At 39.4% G+C, this 22635-nt stretch overlaps 1 protein-coding gene across 19 annotated transcripts in view; it reads left to right on the top strand.

Annotated features, from left to right (window-relative positions):
* Positions 1 to 22635, top strand: part of ANKS1B (ankyrin repeat and sterile alpha motif domain containing 1B) — a 774190-nt gene that overhangs the window by 500262 nt on the left and 251293 nt on the right. For all 19 annotated transcript variants that reach the window (XM_084876364.1, XM_084876380.1, XM_084876382.1 and 16 more), the window contains one exon: positions 11595 to 11693. In XM_084876364.1, the coding sequence (XP_084732490.1) occupies positions 11595 to 11693 (99 nt within the window). The remainder of the gene's footprint in view (positions 1 to 11594; positions 11694 to 22635) is intronic.

Here is a 22635-nt window from a genome sequence, read left to right as displayed (position 1 = left end):
CACTGCATTATCTATGCTTTGTTTTCCCCTCCAAGGTTCTTGTCCCCCTTAGTCACCAAATTCAAGTCTTAAGAGCTTTCTGTCTGTCCCCTAGACTATGCCTGGCTCTTTTCTGGCCTCACTGCTTTTGCACAAGCTCTTCCTTCTGCCCTGAATCTTCTTCTAATGGTTCTTCTCATGGTTGGGTTGTTCCTTTTGATTCCTTACATCTCAAGTTACATGTCACTTTCTCAGAGAAGTTTTTCTGCCTGGTCTTTCTAACATAGGTCTCCCTTGTAATTTTTTCTTTTTACTACAGCACTGCTATAGCAGTTTTTTCTATTTATGTGAACTTGGGCAAATTATGAGCTTCTCTATATCTTTAATTCTTCATTTGTAAATAAGGCTAATAACTGTACCAATCTTGAAGGTTGTTGTGAACAGCAAACAAGGTAAAACATTTCATAGTACCTGGCATATATTAAACTTTGCTAAATTATCATTGCTTGTGTATTATTTTCTATTTGGTTATTTTTCTGTTTTCTCCACTAGACTGTAAACTCTAAAAGTAAGGGACCTTTTCTGTCCTGTTATCAGCATGTCTTATGGCCTAGCCCAGAGCCTGCACATAGTAAGTGCTCACAAACTGTTAGTTGAACAAATATATTTAAATAAATGAAGGAAGGCAGCTCATTTCCAGCATTTAATGGTCTCTTCTCTAAGATTCCAGATTAATAAAATAAAAATATACAATCCCAGATAAATTGAAATTTCTATCTTTTGTTGGAATCCCTACTTCCCTCATAACCACCTTCATCCTTAATAAGCACCAGTTTCTCTCTCTTCTTCCCTACCTCCTTTCTCTTCCTCTTTGCTCCTCACCTGTTACATTATTTGGTTATTTCTGAATCTAGTTATTGGTGCTAGGACACCCCATCATCCTTAAATCTCAGGGTGTCTGCTTCTCAAGGACAACCATTTTTTGATGGACTAATGAGTCAAGTTTATGATGGTCTACCAGTTCCCAGAGGACTAACCGATCCACCTACACCATCATAGGCTCCTTCGACTTCCATAGCTGCCTCAGATATTGCAATGGACTGTCTTTTCTTTGAACTCGAAGCATGTTAAGTTAGGGACACAAAATGTCTTTAATTTATTTCCAGATATCCTCTATCTTATTTATTCATTTTCACAAATCCCCCATCCTAAATCCTGGCTTTGAAAAAGACCTAAAGAAAAGACACACAAAGATAGTTCTGACGCTGAAAACTCCCCTTTCCCAGTTGGTCCTCCAAATGGTTGGACAAGGCTCTACAGAAGAGCTGAGAAGTGCCAGCTCAATGCCACACTGTCATTCCCCACCTCCCAACATGGTCCTGGCTCAGAACATGGCCAATTGCTTGATACTGTAGCCAGAAATGTCCTGGGTCACTATCCTAACAGGTTTGGCTCTAGATGATACTAATGTCATTGGAAGAACTAACTTCCTTTTCAGAAGGCGATTTATTTGAAATAAACTGTATTGGAGAAATTGTGGCCTGTTACCCTCAATGGTTTGTCAATCCAGATGTCAGGCTGTATGTGAAAATAAGGTTATGGGAGTCACTGCTTGGCAATGTTACACATCTATTGACTCCATCCAGAAAGTGCCCACCCCAAACACTGGTTCTCCTTCTGTAGTGAAGGAGGCATGAGCATCAGTGTCTGACAGGAGAAGACACTGACCCCAGGTCCATCTTCTCTCAGCTCAGAGACTCGGTTTCCTGGTCTACAAAATGAAGATGTCATTACTTATAAGATCATAATAAGGCTTATGAATAAGATGAACAAAGTGCCTGGTACTCAGTACAGGCCTAATGGCTGGTAGTTTATCACGGTAGGCTCTCTTTCCAGCTTCATGGTGTGTGGCTGTGTTGGTCATACCAGGAGGGAGTTCTTTTGGCTTCCCCCAAGAGGAGCCCTTTCTTTTGGAAATCTATATCACCTGGGAGAGGTGACGTGCAAGAGGAGCCTGTTGAAAACACAAACATGCCTTGCTCCTCTTCTGTTAAGAGCAGATGTCACATAAACATGGACAAAACTGTGGTGATAGCCAGAGGGAAAGGTGTGGGGGTTGGAAGTGGGCAAAGGGGAGATAAGTGGGAATGGAAAGAGACTTAATTATGCAGTGTGCAGATAATATTTTATTGAGTTGTGCACTTGAAATATGTATATTTTTATTAACCAATACCACCCCAATAAATGTCATTTTTATTTTAAAAGTATTTTTATTTCAGAGAGAAAGGGAGAGACAGAAACATCAATGATGAGAGAGAATCATTAATCGGCTGCCTCTTGCACACTCCACATTGGCATCAAGCCCACAATTATTGCATGACCTCCTGGTTCATAGGTCAATGCTCAACCACTGAGCCACGCTGGCCAGGTAAATTTCTTTTTTTTTTTTAAGAGTAGGGTGTCCAAACTAACCTAATCGCTGCTCACTTTTTTCTTGTGAGACCTGAGACATGTGCAGTATATTAGATGGAAGAACAAGATCGGACACCTGCCAAGATTACGGACAGCCTACCAAGGAAAATTCTTTTTCAGAACTTCACAGCTTGTGATGGCAAAAGGACACAGGACAGCTGCTCACTGTTTTTCTTTCATCTCCACTTTTGGCATATTCTTCTAATAGATCTCCTGTCCCACTCAGTATGTAGCACAGTGGGAGCTAAAAGAGTGGGACTGAGGTGTCCCCCATCCTGTCCCCACCCCCTGCACAGACTCGGTTGCTGGGAAAGACCATGTCAAGCATTTCCTATCCACTCTATCCCTTTGGGTATAGTGCAACCCAGGCTGGACAGCATGCTTCAAAGGAGAGGGAAGTTAAAGCTTTGTGGTTAGTTAGGAACCATTTAGACTAGAAAAGACCCCAGGTTCCTGCCAGCCCCAATTCCATGATTCAGTGAGCAGAAAGGAGTGTTGCAGAGAAGGGAAGAATGGGTCTGACAGCTTTCCAAATTCTCTTCTATACATAGGGAGTCATTGTTGCTTAAACACTGTGAAAGCAAATGTAAAAGAAGTGGGAAAACTATCTTTCAAATGTGAATTTCATATGGCTCTAAAGTGAAATGCAGATGATTTAGGTCTAGCCACATTTTCTTACTCAAACTTTTCTCTCCTGAATTAACTACACTAGAGGCTATATCAGGTAAGAGTTATGAGAAAGATTCTATTCATCTATGGTAGCAAGTTACTTAAGTACCTACCTCATGGAGTTGCTGTGAGAATTAAATAGATTTGTATTTCTGATGCACTTAGAACAGTGCCTGGCACAGAATGAGAACCCCATAAGTGTGCAAATCACTTTATGTTAACTTACACCAACTGCTCTAAGTGTGAAAATTGAAAGAAGACAATAGGTATTTGTAAGCTTTATACTTTCATATGCATGCATCCGGGGAAAAATAAGAGCATACAACTAAGTTTTGTTGTCATCTGCTTTTCTTCTGGTAGGACATGAGGTTAGCATCCTTCATTAAAAATGAACAGGTTTTGCCAAAACCAGTTTGGCTCAGTGGATAGAGCATCACCCTGTAGACTGAAAGGTCCCAGGTTCGATTCCGGTCAAGGGCATGTACCTTGGTTGCGGGCACATCCTCGGTAGGGGTTGTGCAGGAGGCAGCTGGTCGATGTCTCATCGATGTTTCTAGCTCTCTATCTCACTTCCTCTCTGTAAAAAATCAATAAAATATATATTTTTAAAATTAACAGGTTTCCTCTCTTGCAGCTATGAAATTTTTAACCAAGACAGTACGAGTTAGTGTATAAATGACGTTGCAGTCTTTTTAAATATACATCTATTAAAAACTGCATGAATACATGTATCAAGGGAATCATAGTTGTAACTTATTATATCACCAAGCCTTGCTTAATACTTTTCAACAAATAAGTACCTGATTACTTTAACCACCAATCCCCCCAACCCCAGCTTTAGAACAGATAGTTTAAAGGAGAAAAAAACTGGAAAAATAATGAGGGGAATAAATGAAAGTATAACATTGTAATCATGTTAGCTATTAAATGCTAATCTTTAGAAAAGAAAAAAAAAAGGCGAAGCAAGCCCTAGCAAGTTTGGGTTCAGTGGATAGAGTGTCAGCCTGCAGACTGAAAGATCCTGGGACCAATTCTGGTCAAGGGCATGTACCTCTGTTGAAGGCTCAGTAACAGGCGTATCAGGAGGCAAACAACTGATGTGATGTTTCTGTCTCTCCCCTTCCCTTCCACTCTTTTTAAAAATCAATAAAAATAAAAAAAAGTCCTCAGGCGAGAGGTAACAACACAAAAGTCTAAGATATAATTTATTCATTAAGATATATAACTTACATCTATAAGATTTCTCTAACTTCTTATTTAAATGTGACATTTACTTGAAACAATATTCTATGTGGTCCAAAGAATCTGGAAAGCTTTCTCCTTAAGCTAAAATCATGAAAATTTAGTTATGAACAAGAAATTCCATTACAGTAGACAGAATATGTTCAATTAGAGGGCAAAGGTAGAGAGGTAAAATATATATGTGATGAAATTTTCTTCCACTGCCATTTCATTAGTGTGACATAAGGAGTCAAAATTAGAAGAAGCACATTATCTAAAACCTGATTACTTATGGTGATCCATGTTGCTGTGTGATAAACTAAGTAAAGCTGTGTTCCAACTTGCAAAGGAATTACAAATCTGGTTCTTACACAATAGCAGTTATTATAATCATGCAATAAAGTCATGCATTGTGTATTTGTAAATTGATGGCAAATTGACTCAAAGCCTTAAAGAAGCTAAGAGGTAGCATTGTTACTGCAAGAAAATTGTATATGTGGGATTCCATATACAATTGTGACTGTTATCCAAAATAAGAGTGTGCCTACAAAATGTTTAGCAATTATCATTAATTTATATGGGAATTTTTTTTTAGCATTCCCTGACCCAGAATTCAATGCATGCATAATGTCTTTATTTTGTTTGCCATGATTGAAATGCTTTATTATGTCCAGTTTTACATTAACTATAACACCCTTATGAGCTCTTTTCAGCTTTCTGATACCGACAAATCTTGCCAATAGATACATAAAATACTTGCGATAAAGCCCTGGCTGTGTGGCTCAGCTGGTTGGGGAATCATCCAATACACCAAAACGTTGCAGGTTCAATTCCGGTAAGGGTACATGCCTAGGTTGTGGCTAGATCCACAGTTGGGGCACTTACAGGAAGCAACCGATCAGTCTCTCTCTCTCTCTCTCTCTCTCTCTCTCTCTCTCTCTCTCTCTCTCTCTCTCTCTCTCTCTCTCTCTCTCCCATAAATAAAAACAGATATTCAGTTAGGATTAAAAAGACAAATATCCCTGGCTAGTGTGGCTCAGTTGGTTGAGTGCTGTCCTTGCACAGAAAGGTCACCGGTTTGATTCTCGGTCAAGACATAATAACCAGGTTGCGGATTTGGTCCCTGGTCAGGGTGTGTGCTGGAGACAACCAATCAATGTTTCTCCTTCCCTTCCCCCTCTTTTCCTTTTTCTCTAAGAAAAATAAAATAAAAAATAAAATTTGTTTAAAAGACAAATAAGATCCTTGAGATAAAGTCCAGATGCGCAGAGTTAAAACCTGTGGTGCATTAAGCTGAGACACTGAGTGTAGTTCTAGGGGAAGAAGCCTGGCATGCTTGGATGCCAGGGTGCAGCTGCCTCTATAATGGTTCCCTGCAAAATCAACGCTGAACGCTATTTTCACTTGTTGCCCTTTTTCTTAAAAGCAAAAGTCCTCTTTAGATTTTTTTCCTCTGGTTAGTGAAAACAGGTACTAATGTACATCTTTTATAAAAGTAAAGTGGTATAACGTGAACTTTGAAAAGGCAAGGGATGCCTATAGTTTTATGCAACCATATCATTTTTTGCTGTGAAAACTTATATTAAAAATAAATGAAAATATGCATTTTTCCATGTGTGAGTTTGCAAGATCTTGGTGTCATTTGATTATACAAATATTCCACTTTAAATATTTAAGGTCACACAAACTGTGGAGAAGAATCTAATTTAGATCATTATGGAGCAAAAGAATTTTCTCCAGTAACAGCATCCTATTGACTTTTTTTCACTTCTTGGCCTAAAAAGAGAGAATAAATAACATCCTATTCCAGCTTATATTAAGAACAAAACAGTTCTCCATGGTCCTTAAGTATGTTTCACTAGCATTTTATGTAATACTAGAGGCTCGTGCACCAAGTGGGGACCCTCAGCCTGGCCTGCAGGGTTCGGGCTGAAACCAGCCTGATGCATGGATTCATCCTGGGCATATCTGGCCCATCTTACCCAGTCCCAAACGGGGCTGATTGGAGCTAATTGTGGCACGTCTCACCCAGTCCTAATTAGAGCCAACTGCCAGAGGTTGGCTGGCTAGGGAGGGACTGCAAGAAGCCTCCAGGGCATGTCTGGCCCCTCTCCCTTAGTCCTGCTCAACTGGACCCTAGCAGCAAGCTAACCTACCAGTAGGAGAATCTGCCCCCTGGTGGTCAGTGTGCGTCATAATGACTGGTTGAACAGTCGAACAAATGGTTGAAAACTTAGCATATTAGGCTTTTATTATATAGAATTCAATGTGAAGGGAAGGTTTCTAAATGAGTATGATATGTATGTACTAAAGTTGTTGAAATAGGAGAAGTGTTCAAGCTGGAGTTTTATGAGACAGAAGAAATCAGCACAGATATTATTGAGAGATGATTTCAGTAAATAGCTGTTCTATTTCTAATGGATCACTAAGATCAAAACATTCTTTTTCATTTTATTTGATCATCTTGCTCATTTATCATGGCTGAAAAAAAATTAATACATAAGTACTCTCTCCATGATCAGAGAAGAAACTTTCAGCTCTCAGTACACATATATTAGATTATATTTATTTACTCCATAATTTAAGAAAGCAATATAGGTCCCCTAGATTAGATCTTTCTTGTCAGTAAAGAAACACCTGTTCCAAAAGCACTGCCTTACACCCTTGTTGCTTCTAGTCATTAACTAAACAACTTAACCTACTGGTTATTATTTCCTAAACACCCTGTGCAATGTGCCTGGTAGTTTACTAAGAAAATAAATCATTTCTCAATTGGACTCGTCATTTCAGTAGCATAAATTTCTAACCCATAATAAAACAACACTTTTGATTCTATGAAAGTAGAATCAGTTTCTAATCTGTTTTAATGACTGAAAAGATAGAAGAGCATCTGCTGGAGATCCTAAATTTAATGTCCATGAACTTTGACTGAGAGGCACATCAATTATATCCTGGGAACAATGACTGAGTGTCTTTGACTTCCTGTGTCTGATTCCCTGTAACATCATCACCTTTGCTCTATCTGTGGGATTCAGTCAGTTTCAATGCCTTCAACTGTAGAGGAGCACAGCTGTAGAGAAATTGCTATGATGATGGAAATGTCCTGTATGTATATGTCCAATATAGTTGCCAGCAACCACTATGGCCAATGGATCCCTGAAATCAGAATGGAAAAGAATCAACTAGACATGGCAATTGAGAGGTCATTCTGAACATTGGGCAGAGAAAGTCTAAGGAGTTAATGGGGGATAAATGCTTATTATAGTACTAGGTTAAGGAGCAAATGGGAGATGAGGAAGTAGAGCCAGCATGTGTACTGGGGAGATGAGATAGAGAATGCAGTGGAGTAGAATATGGACATACCAGAGCTCTATTCCAAAAACCATTGTCCTGGCAGCCATGTGAAAAATGGATTGAGTAGGGAAAAATTAGAGTTTATGTTTAGTTTTTCTTGATGAAAAAAAAAATGAGTTAAGCTGAGGTTTTCTAACATTTAGTGAAGGCAAGTGGTAATGTAAGAATAAATTCCAGTTTCCTAGGAAAAATGGAAACATTTATTGTCCTTGATGGTGTGACTATTACCCAAGAATAAACAAAATGGTTAGTTGTAAGACTTGAAACATTTCATTTTCCTCTGAAATTCTGTAAGAACCCATGACATTACAAAAATAAGGTACTCTAGGATTTCTTTTCATAAAAAAAACTTTGTAAGTTCCTAGTTCTAAGATGAATTTCTCAAAAAGTTATACAATCTATGCTTATATATAATGATACTAATCAAAAGTTGGACTTGGCTGAAATCATAGCATTTTAGAAATGAATGGATGTTTGTTTGTTAAAGCGCTTCATTTTAATGGGTAAGGACCAGAGACCTGGAAATAATATATGACTTAGTCAAGTTTACCCAGACAAGACTCAAACCCACATCTTTATACTCCAACCCTAGTACTGTTTTGAAAAAGAAAAAAAAAGAAAGAAAGAAAGAAAAAAGAAAAGAAAAAAAAGATTGGCTAGATGATGCACTGAGATATTTTTGTACTCTGTGTATTACAATAAGAGAGAAAATAGAAAATTCCTAACTGTATGCGTCACTGGGGACAGTGAATCTTTTTTTCACCCTTCTACAATTAGTACCATTTCCCCTGGACACATTCTTACCATTTGCACTGTGCTTCCCACAATTTTCACTCATTTTTCAAAAATACTTGGTCATTATCCTGCATGCTAGAAAATTTGACCCAAGGAGAAGTCTAACTTCCTTTCAACTCTCCCCAAAGTTTCTTTTCTTACTGACAATAGGAAGATGGACCATAGCCAGTTTGGCTCAGTGGATATAGTGTTGGCTCATGAACTAAAGTAGTGGTTCTCTACCTTTCTAATGCCATGACCCTTTAATACAGTTCCTCATGTTGTGGTGACCCCCAATCATAGAATTATTTTCATTGCTACTTCATAACTGTAATTTTGCTACTGTAAATATCTGTGTTTTCCAATGGTCTTAGGCTCTCCAGAAGGGTCGCCTAAGACCATGAGAAAACACAGATATTTACATTATGATTCATAACAGTAGCAAAATTACAGTTATGAAGTAGCAACGAAAATAATTCTATGGTTGGGGGTCACCACAACATGAGGAACTGTATTAAAGGGTCTCAGTATTAGAAAGGTTGAGAACCACTGGACTGAAGGGTCTCTAATAGATTCCCAGTCAAGGGCATGTACCTTGTGGTTGCAGGCTCAATCTTCAGGGCACATGTGGGAGGCAACCAATCGATGAGTCTCTTTTATGTTGATGTTTCTCTCTATGTCTCTACCCCCTCCTTATCACTTTCTCTAAAAATCAATGGAAAAATATACTCAGGTGAGGATTAACAAAACAAAACAAAACAAAAATAGAGAAGATGGTATATTTGTAGGTTAGAGGAAGAAAAGTGGTCTCTAAAGTTTCAATTCTTCAGAGTATTTCAGTATTCAAACACTGAAATCAAGTTTTCAGGATTACATATAGATAGTAGCTAATTCAGATTATGAGATCTTGGTGTGTTCTGTGTTTGTACAAAGAAACTAGGTTCTATACTTTCTGAGCTGAAGTTGTAGGCTGATAATTTAGTCCATGAAAAACCCGGTAATGGTCTAAAACAGTGGTCAGCAAACTCATTAGTCAACAGAGCAGCAAACCGTAGTTTGCCAACCACTGGTCTAAAACACAGAAGGCCAACTGTGTGTGTGTGTGTGTGTGTGTGTGTGTGTGTGTGTGTGTGTGTGTGTTTAAGGGCTAGGGAACTCCTGCTAGAAGATCCCTCAAAGAGTAAAAGTCAAATATGAATGGTATACATTCCGCTTGTGACACACTAGTCCATTTCTGAAAATAATAACACTTTTTCAAAATGAAGTCATTTATATTCTTAGCCATCCTCTATTGTGTGCACTGAGTAATTTCTTGAGAGCAATGTATCCTATGGCACATTGCCAGGACTGGCTTTATTTGTTTTTCATTAGGCTTTTCATTATCAGACCTGGATCGTTCTGCCTCTTCCGAGAGCATCAGAGTAGCTCAAACATAGGGGTGGTACTAGGAGCAGGTAGAATGTTTTTGTCCATTGAATGCGGTTTTAAATCCCTAGCTATGGCACCATTCTAATGGCTTTCATCTTTCTAAGACCAGTCATTTCTCCATTTATAATGTAGGCTGATATAAAATTGTTTACATCAATCTATGCTGTCCCTGTCCAGGGAAAGACATTAGTCTCACTTTGCACACACTGGACTGGCCCCTTCTCCTTTATTATCTCAAGGAAAGGCATCATGAATCACCCTCTTGCCCAAGCCTAGAACCAGTGTGTATTCTGCATTTCTCCATCATTCCATGCATTCACTTGCCAAGTCAAACTTCTTGATAGTTTTCAAGTCCCCTTCCTTCTTTCTATGTCCCATGACCACTACCTTAGTCTAATCCCAATCTCTAGAACAACTACAGTGGCCTCCTTCTGGGCTCCAGGCCCCAGGGTTGCCCTTTCCAATTCATCCTCTTTTGCTTTCAATGTTCATCAGTACCCATGGATCTCCTTAAATGGGTATTCTATAACTTCTATTCACAGAAGTTTTTGTGTTACACATGAAAAGGACAGAGTTTGATTTGTCCAGAAATGTAGCTATCTGAGTTCTTGAACTCTCCTATAGATTCCTCAATTTTGCTTACAACCCCCCCCCAAAATATGTGTCTATTAATTAGAGGTTTAAAACATCGTTGAAATCAAAGAACTTCAGAGCTAGATCGGCCCTTGAAGGCCGTGGAGCTCAATTTCATCATTGTATAGGCAAGGAAACAGAAGCTCAGACACAAAAACTAAATTGATCTTTCTAAATTTGGAATCACATCATGTAACTCCTTAAACATTTGCCCAGGGATCCCTGTTATGGGCGAGATGAAGTCTGAATTCTGCCACATGCCATGCAATGACTGTACGTCTGGCCTCTACTTGCCTTTGCAGTCTTATCTTTTGCTCCTCTCTTCAACTTACCCCAGAACTCAATGCTTCCAAGGACATTATTCTTTTTAGCCACAGGACATTGCTCATTATTCTTTTTAGCCATTCAACATCATTTCCTCTGAAAACATACCCCTGAACCCCTCTGGGCTCCCCAGAACGTGTCACTATCACAGCACATTTACATCACTCTGACTGCCTCTGAACAGTCTGTTTCCATCACTGCACTAGAAGAAAAAATGACAATTATGGGCAGGGACCTGTGTCTTACTCATTGTTCTAGCCCCACATCTTGATGAGTTGTCTGGTAGTCACTATTTTAAAATTAACTCTCACTTTTAACCTCATCTATGCAATTTTTCCATCAGCCTTCCTCACAAAATCTGTTTTCCTGGGGGTGGGGGGGAATAAAACTGATTCATTCACCTCAAGGTATAAGTCATGGATGGTTCTAAATGGCACCATTCCCTAGAAGCATTTACATTTTTAGGAGGACAAAGTTTTAAGTCACAGGAATGAATCCTCAATGCAGATGTTCCAACCAGAAGTAGTAAATCATGAGAGTATTGGTGAGGGGAAGGAAGTTTTCCCAAAACTTTCAACATCGTGGGTGACCCCCTCTAATCCTATCCTCACAGAAACATGACGTTTTTGTCTATAAAATTCAGATCATATGTTGGTTATTTCTCTCTGTATTACATAAATCATTATTTACCCATAATTTAAAAAAATGCCTGACTTACAACACTTCTGGTTTTGTTTCAGGGAAGCAATGTTATGGAAGATCAGGACTTATTGGAAATTGGGATCCTTAATTCTGGGCACAGACAGAGAATTCTACAGGCAATCCAGCTCCTCCCAAAGGTAAGCCATGCTTTGTTCCCCTCACTCCAAGTACAGTCCCAGTGCTTTAAGTCCAGATGTGCAAGGGGTGTCGGTAATTAGGACATTTCCACAGATTGATGCAACTTCCTAAAGGTCTTTGGACTTACCTACAAGGATACAATACACTGGATAACAGGCAGAGTCAGAGTTTCTCTTCAGTGAGAGTCCTTAAATCAGTACAAACATCCAGCCAGGCCCCTCAAGTCCAAGAAGATAAGATCAATATTGGATGGAAACAGGGATGTTCCTAGATTAGAAGCCTCATGCCCCATAAGAGGCACTATCTCCTATAATAGCTCCAGAGGTTTAGCCTCCAGGGACAGGGACCTGCCTAATTATAAGAGTCATCACTTGGCAAAGTCCAGAGCATCGCATCACCATCAGGTATGTAATAGTTCATGTATAAATCTTCTCAGTCCAGATGCATTTTGTAAGTAGTAGGTTTCTGTTACCTAGCAACAGAGTTGACCTTCTGTGTCCAGATAATGTTTCATAGGAGCCTAAAGCAAGAGGTAAGATCTGAGCATTTGGTCTTCAAGATAGATAGTATGTTAATTGCTATGAAAGGAAAAGGCTTTTCACAAGCCAGAGGAACCCAGATATTGTCCAGGCAACAAACTGCCAGAGTGTTAGGGGAATGGTGATACTGTATGACTTAAAATTCGATGGGATTTGCACAGCAATGTGAATGTACTTAATGCCCCTAAACTATACACTAAAAAAGAAAAATGGTTAAGGTGGTTAAGTTTGTTATTTCTTTGTTATTTGAACAAAGTTTTGTTTTGGTTTTTTTTTTAGCACAGGTAGGACAATGTTTTTTTAAAAAAATAAGAAAAAATTCAATGTGATTAAAACAATAGGAGAGTGGAGTAGAGATAAAGCAGAAAAAGTAGTTGGGTCAGTTGGTGCAGGCTAAGGAATTTGGAATTTATTCTGTAAGCTCTGGGGAACAGACATGACTAGAATGCTTTAGGCCAGCTCATTCTGGAGGAGTACATGGTAGGAACTAGAAGGAGGGGAAGTTGAAGTTGAGTCATCCAGATGGGGAAAAAATGAGGGTGGGATGGGGGAATTTGAGGCAGGGTAGCAGTATGGGATTATATATATATTTTAACCATTGTTTCTAAGGAAGGGATCTGGTAATATTTGCCAAATGATAATAAACTGAGTTGCTACTGATAGAAACTTAACACTTTTGCAAATTCGAGGAGAGTCAAGCATACAAAGAAGGTTAATCATACAATTTTCTCCACTAAAAGGAAAAAAAATAAAATAAAGCATCCTTAGAACTAATTCTAGAAGCAATTCTTTACGTGTATTGTTCACCTCACTACTTTTGAATCTTTACTTAAAATATTACTCAGTAAGTTTTCTCCTTATTGTCAGTAAGAGCTTGTGCACTGCTATGCCCTCAATACCTAGTCCAGTGCCCAGCGCATGGTAGGGACTCAGTAAATCAATGAATGACTCTCCCCTTGTCATAGAGCTGCCCATCATTTGAAGTTCAGCTCACATTGTTCCACATCACTTCCTTTGTGAAACTTCCCCTAAAATGGAGTCACTTCTCTCCACCTTGGTAATTATCACCCTAGTTCAAACCAATCATCTCTTACTGGACTACACTAGATTCTAATCTGTCATCTCTATGTTAGACTAGTTGAGTCCATTTCTCCTTGGTCCTCTCTGGGCAATTCATATATGCCTAATCTCTATTCTAGATACCTTTTTTTTACCAACTTACAATTAAATTTACACACAGCATCAAGAACAACACTTCTAAAATGTATATCATATCATGCCACATGCCATGACCTGCTTAAAATCTCCAATGGTCAGCCCTGACTTGTGTGGTTCAGTTGGTTGAGCATTGTGCCATGTACCAAGACATCACTGGTTTGATTCACAGTCAGAGCACATGCCCAGTTGCAGGCTTGATCCCCAATGAGGATGTGGAGGAGGCAGCTAATCAATATTTCAGTCTCTCATCAATGTTTCTCTCTCTCTCCATCTCCCTTCCTCTCTCTAAAGTCAATAAAAAAAATATTTTTAAAAACCTCCAATGGCCTACAAAAGTCAATAGAATCTGGCCCCTTCTCACATCTAAGATCTCAACCCTCACTCTCCCCTTCTCCTGACTCTCATCATATGATTTATTTTTGTTCAAACACTTTCCAAGCTCATTTTTGCCTCAAGGACTTTCCATATTGGATTCTGCCTAGAAAGCCTTTTCTTCAGATCTTTATTCACTTGCTTCCATACATTATTGAATCTCTACTCAGCCGTCACCTCCTCTCAAGGGCCTTCATGATCTCAAAGTCACACTCCTCACTCATTTACACTGCCCTTTGTGTTGTCCTACTTTAGTTTTTTCTTCATAGTACTTATGGCTACCCTAAGTTATATTATTAGTTCATTTTTCTTTCTTATTTTCCACTTCTCCCTGTATTTTCCACTTCTCCCTGAGGATGCAGGTTCCCAAGATCAGGGATCATGAATATCTTATTCCTTTCTATTACACATTTCCTAGAACAGTGCCTGGCACATAGTAGGTGGCCAAAATATTTGTGGAATAAAGGAATATACTGCTCTCTTTTTCCCCTGAGATTTGATAGTTCTATGCTTGTTCTCTCTGAAGGTACTGATAATATTATTACAAATATCCTTAGGCACAAACAATGTCACATCCATCCTTGAATTTTCCTCTGTGCTTATACATCCTATATAATAAAGAGCTAATATGCTAATTAGACTGATGTCCAGACGACCTTCTGGACTAAGCCAGAGCTTCGAAGGCCAGCCTGGCCAAGCCCCTTGCATGAATTTTGTGCATTGGGCCTCTACTTAAAATAATAAAAGAATAGCCAGATCTTGGTATGGATCAGTCAACATATGAACCAGGAGGTCACAGTTTGATTCCTTGTCAGGGCACATGCTGGGATTGTGGTCTTGATCCCCAATAGGGGATTTGAAGGAGGCAGCCCATCAATGATTCTCTCTCACCATTGATATTTCTATCTCTCTTTCTCTCTGAAATCAATAAAAACATTTTTAAAAGAAATGGTTATTTAATGAATGAACATTTTCCTCACATGTTAGTCAAATACAATTTTTTTAAATTAAAAAGATATATAATTTTTTAAAACTCAGTTTTAAAATATATCTGTAAGCTTATCCATAACATTTAATAATAAGAAGCAAAACGACTTGAACTCAGAATTATTTGGAGAATAAATGAAGTGTTTACTTTTAAGACAGAATGTCATTCCCATTAGACAAAACAATATAATAGAAACAATACAAAATTAAACTTCTATCAAGAGGCTGATGCGAAGTGCTTAGTAGGCACCCAAATGAGCAGATAATATATAAAAACATCCAAACATGTGTTCAGCAGCACAAACAGAATGTTATAATGCTACAAATTGATGCTTTGCTTTCTTAGGTAATGAGCCCAATCTTCAGATGGTTAATAGTGTAATTTTACTGCCAGCACATTCATTTGCATTCACTCTAGCTTTGCACTGCCAGAAAATGGACAAAATGTCTCTTCGTTGTGTTTATGCAATTTGGGTCTTCAGAATATTTGTGTTCTTCATCTGTCAGGAAAAATATTCCGTGATTGCTACCTGAGATCCTCTAATTAGCATACTGTGTTTTGGAACAAGGGAGATTGTTATTAAAACAGAGGAAAGGTTTTCTAAGTGAGATCTTGACCTGTTAGCACACTTCAAGCCATGTTCTTCATGCTTTATTTGTGTTTGATGTCTCAAGTTTCAAAGACAAAAGCTTATTCCCTTGGTAAGAATGTTTCTTTTTTTTAGAATATGCCTTTTTTGTATTGAAATGTTCACCACCACATGTTCTGAAGTACACTTGATTCATTGGGCACAGAGAATACATTTGATAGATTCTAAGGCATCTTTAGAACAATAATCACATCGATTCTCCCTCCACCCATTCTTTCCCTCAGTCTTTTGCAATGTTTAACCTTATAGCAGCGCTTAATATCAATGTTCATCCAGCATCCACTTCCTTCACTAACCCCTACCTAGTATTTAGATCTACAAGTTTCCCTGAACTTTTGAAGATCAAATTTCACCCTTCTCACTTTTAAGAAAGAGAACATGCCAAAAGTTCTTTGAGAAGATGACCTTTGTTACTCGTTTAGAAACTGTAAGCATCATGGGGCTTTTTCTGTTCCTTTGACACAGAGAAATTATCTGATTACTTATTTGCAGTGTATAATTTATCTTTTACCAGATAAGAATTATCTGTGGCGAGGTCTTTGGATAATCCTCTAATATCCTTTTAAAAGGACACAATCTCTTTTGTGCTTTGACAGTACACCAACAGGAAGTCAGAAAATCAAAGGATATTTATTTTAAAGGTTTGTAGGACTTCATGTCAAAGCCCAGATGTATTTGTTCTCTTAAGTTTTCTCATCCTGAATTGAGAATGTATTTCAGCATATCAGCAACTTTGAGATCACATGCTCACTTCACTTTTCAATATTTCCTTTTCTAATATTCTCCTGTTTCATAATATCTTTTGGAATTATTTAGTAGTTATTCTGAATACTTCTTAGCAAGTAGTTGTCTCCTTGCTATCCCCCTTTCCCTTATTTCCACTTGTCTTTCCATCTACTTAGGTCTACTAGTTCCTTTGCTGCTACAGCACACAACCAGCACTAAGGTCACCAGTAACTAGCAGAGCAGGCATTCATAAGCCCCTTTTCACCTTCACTTGACTCTGGCTTTGGTAGATTCTGATACTCTTAATTGTCTTATTTTAGCTTCCCCAATATCTGATTATCTTCCTGCCTCTCTGATGTCCTCTCCTTGCCTGTTCATTCTCCTCAGTGAAATGTTGCTTAAACTCAAAAATATCTGATTACTACTGAATGGTGTCATCATAGGATTCTTGATCATTGTACAGTTTTTGGTATTCACTCTTTTGTTCATTGCTTCTCTACTTCTATTTTATTGCATAATGAACGCCTGCATTTTAGCTGCCTTTATTTCTAAGTTCGGTTCAATTTAACTAACTTATGTTGAGCTATGTAGTTCTTTGTTCTTTAATTTTATTGAGGAAGGGAGAAGAAGCATCAAGAGATAGAAGCATCAATCAATAATTAAAGAGAATGAATCATTGATCAGCTGTCTTCTGCACAGCCCACACTAGGAAATAAGCCCACAACCTGTGCATGTGCCTTGACTGGGAATCGAACCGTGACCTCCTGGTTGATAGGTCAATGCTCAACCACTGAGCCATGCTGGTCGGACTGGGCTACATTGTCCTAATTTTTTTTTTCACTTAATGGTACTGAATATCTCTGATTGTATTAAATTATCCCCATTCCCATCCTCAGTTTGAGATTGGTTAAAAATAATAATAAAGGAATTATCAGTTAAAATCCAAAAGAAAAACAAAATTCTGTGTTAGTTGCTTTAAGCTGTATAACAAATTACCCCCAAATCTTTTTTCTCCCCACACTGCAGTGAGAATAATATTTATTGAGAATGGCTCATTCAGACAAAATCTATTTATGTATAAAATCTCCACAATGTAAAAGATCCCGTTTGTCCCCATGTGGCTGGAGTAGACAGAGCCAACTGTCCACATGACTCTGGGGGCTGTGCTGGACCCCAGCTAGTGAACAGGGGGTCAGTCTGTAGGCAGATGGGCCTTTTCTCAGCCCCATCTTCATGATTTCTCATTGCACAACGGTGCGTGATTCTGACCTCCTGGAGGACAACGCCTCAGGGGCAGACAGCTCTCCTGTCAATCTCCCAGACAGGTGACTCCTACCTTGTGGAGCCCAGGGACAGAGCACTTTTAAATGTCACATGATAGATGGAAGCACTGTGCCCACTCTCACAGAGGCTGCTCTCCATGCTGGCCCCACCAGCACATGTCAGCCTCCCTCCCTCAGCCACCCTGAAAGCTGCACTTCCCATTTCCCATGATACATCTGTCCTCACCAGTTTACTCAGACCCTCCTGAGGACACCCACCCCAGGTTGTCACATGTGGTGCTCCTGGACATGGATCCAGGCTCCCAGGATCCTGGGCCATGCAGCGTTAAGACAACAGATGAGACCAGTCTGAAGACCACACTAGCCATACCCCAGGGTGGCACCTCTTTCTCGGCCAAGGCCATGGCTGGTGTTGAGGAGCACAGCTGGGTAAGGTCTGCCAGCTCTTCTTATAGCAGAGCCCATCCAGCCCCTCCAAGCACCCAGTGGGGAGGGGACAGCTGGCAGGTGGGAGCAGATTCTGAGCATGGTTTGCCATCCAGGGGAGGAAAGCAGCCTTGGTCCTGGAAGACAAAGGCACAGGGGTGCATAGTGGGTCTGTAGGCACCCCTGCCCCTTCACCAGAGGCAGCCCCTGTATCCCCAGCCTCTGTGGAAAGGATCCACTTCCCTTATTTCTTAGGTGCAGATCTGGGTTCAAGACCCAGCTCACCAGTGAATGTCCTGGGCAAACTCCCCAGACCAAGCAGGGTTCTGTCTGCAGTCTAGGGACCCTGGCATCAGACCCACAGTGGGGGTGGGGGAGCTCTTCTCTGAGAGAGAGGGAACCTGAACTGGCTCATCTGCCCGCGAAGAGGTGTCTCTGGTTCCAAAGCACCCCCAAATCTTAGTGGTATATAACAACTGCATTTGTTATCTCAGAGTGTCTGTGGGTCAAGACTGCAGGTGCAGCTTAGCTGGGTTCTCAAGCTCTGGGTCTCTAGCAGAGCTACAGTCATCTCAAGACTCAACTGGGAAGGAACCACCTAGTAGGTCACATGTAGATGTAGGCAGGATTCTGTTCCTTGGGCGTCTTTGGACTGAGGCCTCAATATTTCAGAAGCTGCTAGCTGAAGGCCTCCCTTAGTTCATTGTCACATGGGCCTTCATAAAACATCTCACAGCAGGCATCTTGGCTTCAACAACAGGAGCATGTGAGAGGACAAGAAAGTGCCAGCAAGATGGAAGGCCAGGCTTTTACAATACCCCATCCTTTCTTTTATTATTTTTTCCAGTTTTATTGAAAAATAATGTACATACATCGCTGTATAAGTTTAAGTTACACAACATGATGATTTCACTCACATATGTTGTGAAATGATGACCACAATAAGTTCGGCTAACATCCATCTTTTCATGTAGATACAATTAAAAAGAAGAAAGAAAAAAGGAAGACCATCTTCTCCCTGTGCTGAGAACATCCCATCCTTTGTCATATTCTATTTATTAGAATCAAGTCACTAGACCCAGCCCCCACCCAATAGGAGGTGTTTGCACAAAGATGTGAATCCCAGGAGAGAGGGTCATTGAGGACAACTCGAAGGTTTACCACTATACAATCTACTTCCCCTGTTAACATTTGTGATTAAAATGGAATAGCCCAGTAACAACAGTAACAACAAAAGCATCTTTTATTTCCATGGGCCATCTTCATGAGACTATGGTATTCTCATTTAGGTAATTTAGGAGCCACATTTTACATCACCCCGAAAAGAGGTATATGCATCTGATCTGTAGAGTAATATGCAGGGTGTCCCAATAAGAAGGATACACACTTTGGATGATTATTAATTCCAACGGGTTAAATCTGAAAAAAAAAAAATTCATTGAGCTCTCAGCTTCAAAGTGTGTATACATGTTTTGAGACACCCTATATAATGTAGCTTGATATAATACAATCATACAGGAATTAGACATATAAGATATTTGTAAATTGCACAAAAAGTCTTCATGCTCTGAACACCACTAGTCTAAGTAATTCACAGAAGTAATCCCATAAAACACTACAAACTTTAAAAGCATGTTTATTCTTTATTGGTGACTCATTGCTAAAAATAGAGTATTTACATCTATAGTAGAGAAGTAAGTTAGTCAAAGTATATTGGATAAGGCTTTAAGGATATTAGCCAAGAAAACACATTTTAGAAAGCTAATAAAGTGAGACAGTAAAGGGGACTATTTAACTTTATGTCTGATCAAAGCAAATAGATAGACAACAGTTGACTAAAAAAAAATGTTTGTGAGCAAGGATATAGAGATGCATTGGCAGGGATTGAAAACTCAAACATTAATAAAGGCATGACAACATGGAGTGGTGGGAATTGGTAAGCTGGAGAGCACAAACCCCGCCCTCAAAAAATATCAGCTTTATTTCCAAACTTTATTAGTAAAGCAAAGTACTGGGGACCAGATTTGGCAATAGCTGTGCCACAGGGCAAGGTATCTCCAGAAATGAAAGTCTTAATATAATGGGATCACAAATTATTTAAGAGTATAAAAGGAGTATTATGAAAGTGACATTTTCTCAATCTGCTTCCTGTTCAGGACTATGTTCTTAAAGATTCTAGTTCTTCCAAGGTCCTTAAAATTCAGATGTCAATTCTGGTCTTGATGGTTGGTGAAGAAGTGTGCAAGCTTTAGGGCAGTGGTCGGCAAACTCATTAGTCAACAGAGCCAAATATCAACAGTACAATGATTGAAATTTCTTTTGAGAGCCAAATTTTTTAAACTTAAACTTCTTCTAACACCACTTCTTCAAAATAGACTCTCCCAGGCCATAGTATTTTGTGGAAGAGCCACACTCAAGGGGCCAAAGAGCTGCATGTGGATCGTGAGCCGTGGTTTGCCGACCACTGCTTTAGGGGATAAGAGTACAACCAACGTAATTTCCTTAAGAGTCTAAAAAGGAATGTTCAATCTTATCTCCCTGTCACTTAGAAAAATGATAGAAACTTATTCCTATTTCTTCGGCTATTTCTCAAAAGGGCAATGACAAAATGTTGGCTACAGGCACAGATGCTCTCAGGACAGTTTCTGACATGGTAACTTTGCATTCTCCCATGCCATCACTCACTCTCCATCTACCCTCATTGCTGCTACTTGCATTTCTTTCTTTTCAACACCTGGTATCTTCAACTTCGTGCCACCCAATGTAGACCTACTACCCTGTGGACATCTAATTAAGGATATACTCACAAACAAAAATCTCACATATGTACACCATGAACATGGGCAATCTAACATAAAGTTACTACATGATTGGACCTATAATCTAACTAAAAGCATAGGATGTTCTACTTCCTTTAGGTCTAGTTTTGGTGAGAGAGTCTGCAGTGTTCCTAGAATCCTCTCAAGCTCCATTCTGTTCTGTACGTGCCTCATGGTTCTGGGACAAGTATCCTCACCCAGACCACTATAAAAGATGACTTATTTTTTCAGTAGAAACGTTGGTGCCATTAGTGAAGGGCAAGAGAGTAATTGACCTTAAGGTGAAAAACTTAAGTAATATAAATTCTGAAGTGACAGCAAGTTATTCAGATCTTTCTTATCATTCATCCTTAGCCTGGCCCACTCTAAAAGTAATGAACTCTAGATGCTATAACAACCAACTGCAAAATCTTTCTCTTCTTTATGTAATTTAAGAACAGCACAATTTAGAGCTGGAAAGGACCTTGAAATAGCTGCTCAGCCTCTTACCTGAGTCATTTCACGGGTGAGGAAACCAAATCCTGGTCTTATTGCATGACCTGCCCCCAGGCAGATTGTTCCTTAGTGACAGAGCTGGGATGAAATCTCAGGTGTTTGTGCTCATGACAGCTGCCTCCTGGGTAGATACTGTGCTATATCGGAGATACAAGGCTCTGGGGATGCTTGTGTTTTTGTAAGAAAAACTGTAAATGGGCAGAAAAGGACCAAATAACTAAATTCAAGAAAGGGAATTGCTTATAAAATTGGATTTCCTTTTAAGTTTCAAGCTTTAAAGGCAGATTTTGCAACATCCATTGACCACTAAACTCTCTTCTCAAGGCTGAAAGGGAAGGGCTGTGGCAGAGATCCCAAAGCCCTAGAGAAATAGGAAGGAGATAAACATGAGAAAGAAAAGAGATAGAGATAAACCATGTCTATTATCCAGTGACCAATGGGGATCAAACCATTTGTTTATCCTTGAAAGTGGCCTGAAAAAAACTTCACTAACAGTAGGCATTGCTATTCCAAAGAAGAAAAGGCATAATGGAATAAAATAAAGCAACTTTCATTTATTTTTAACTCCTCACCAAAAGATATATTTCCATTGATTTTAGAGAGAGAAGAAGGTAGAGGGAGAAAGAGAGAAACATCCATGTGAGAGAAACACCAGTCAATTGCCTCCCATATGCTCCCTGTTGGGTTTGTGCCCTGCCCAGGAATCAAACTTGTGACTTTTTGGTGTAAGAGACAATGCCCCAACTAACTGAGCCACACCATCCAAGGTTTATTTTCTTATTTAATCTGGATAGAGAGGAAGGAAAAATGGGGAAGATAGAAGGGCATTCTATAGGAGAGAATGAAGATACATATTTTGAGAATTAAACTCCATGGAGGTGACATTTTTTATAGAATTTAGTCAGGACGCAGCATGGTGAAATGGTTGGGAATATGACCAGACTCCCTGAGCTTGATTTTACATACCCCATAGGTAGTTGTCAGAGTGAATAAGTCAATAGATGTAAAGGACTTAAAACAGAACTCAGTACATTGTGTGTTCTATTATAGTGTGACTCACATAAAAATTTTACAAGACAGAAGGCGAACCAAGAAAAAAGTGAAGCTCCTTCAGTTCATTAAGTATATCTAAAAATTATTACTTTGGGCCCTAGCCGGTTTGGCTCAGTGGATAGAGTATCAACCTAAAGACTGAACGGTCCCAGGTTTGATTCTGGTCAAGGGCACATGCCTCAGTTGCAGGATCCCAGGACTGAGGGCACCGAGGATGCAACCAGTCAATGTGTCTCTCTCACATCAGTGTTTCTCTCTCTCTCTCTCTCTCTCTCTCTCTCTCTCTCTCTCTCTCTCTCTCTCTCTCTCTCTCTCTCCCTTTCCTTTCCATTCTCTAAAAATAAATGGAAAAAATATCCTCAGGTGAGAATTA

This window comes from Pipistrellus hanaki (assembly GCF_964339955.1).
Source record: "Pipistrellus hanaki genome assembly, chromosome: 3".
Taxonomy (NCBI): Eukaryota; Metazoa; Chordata; class Mammalia; order Chiroptera; family Vespertilionidae; genus Pipistrellus; species Pipistrellus hanaki.
This window is presented reverse-complemented; position numbering and strand designations above follow the sequence as displayed.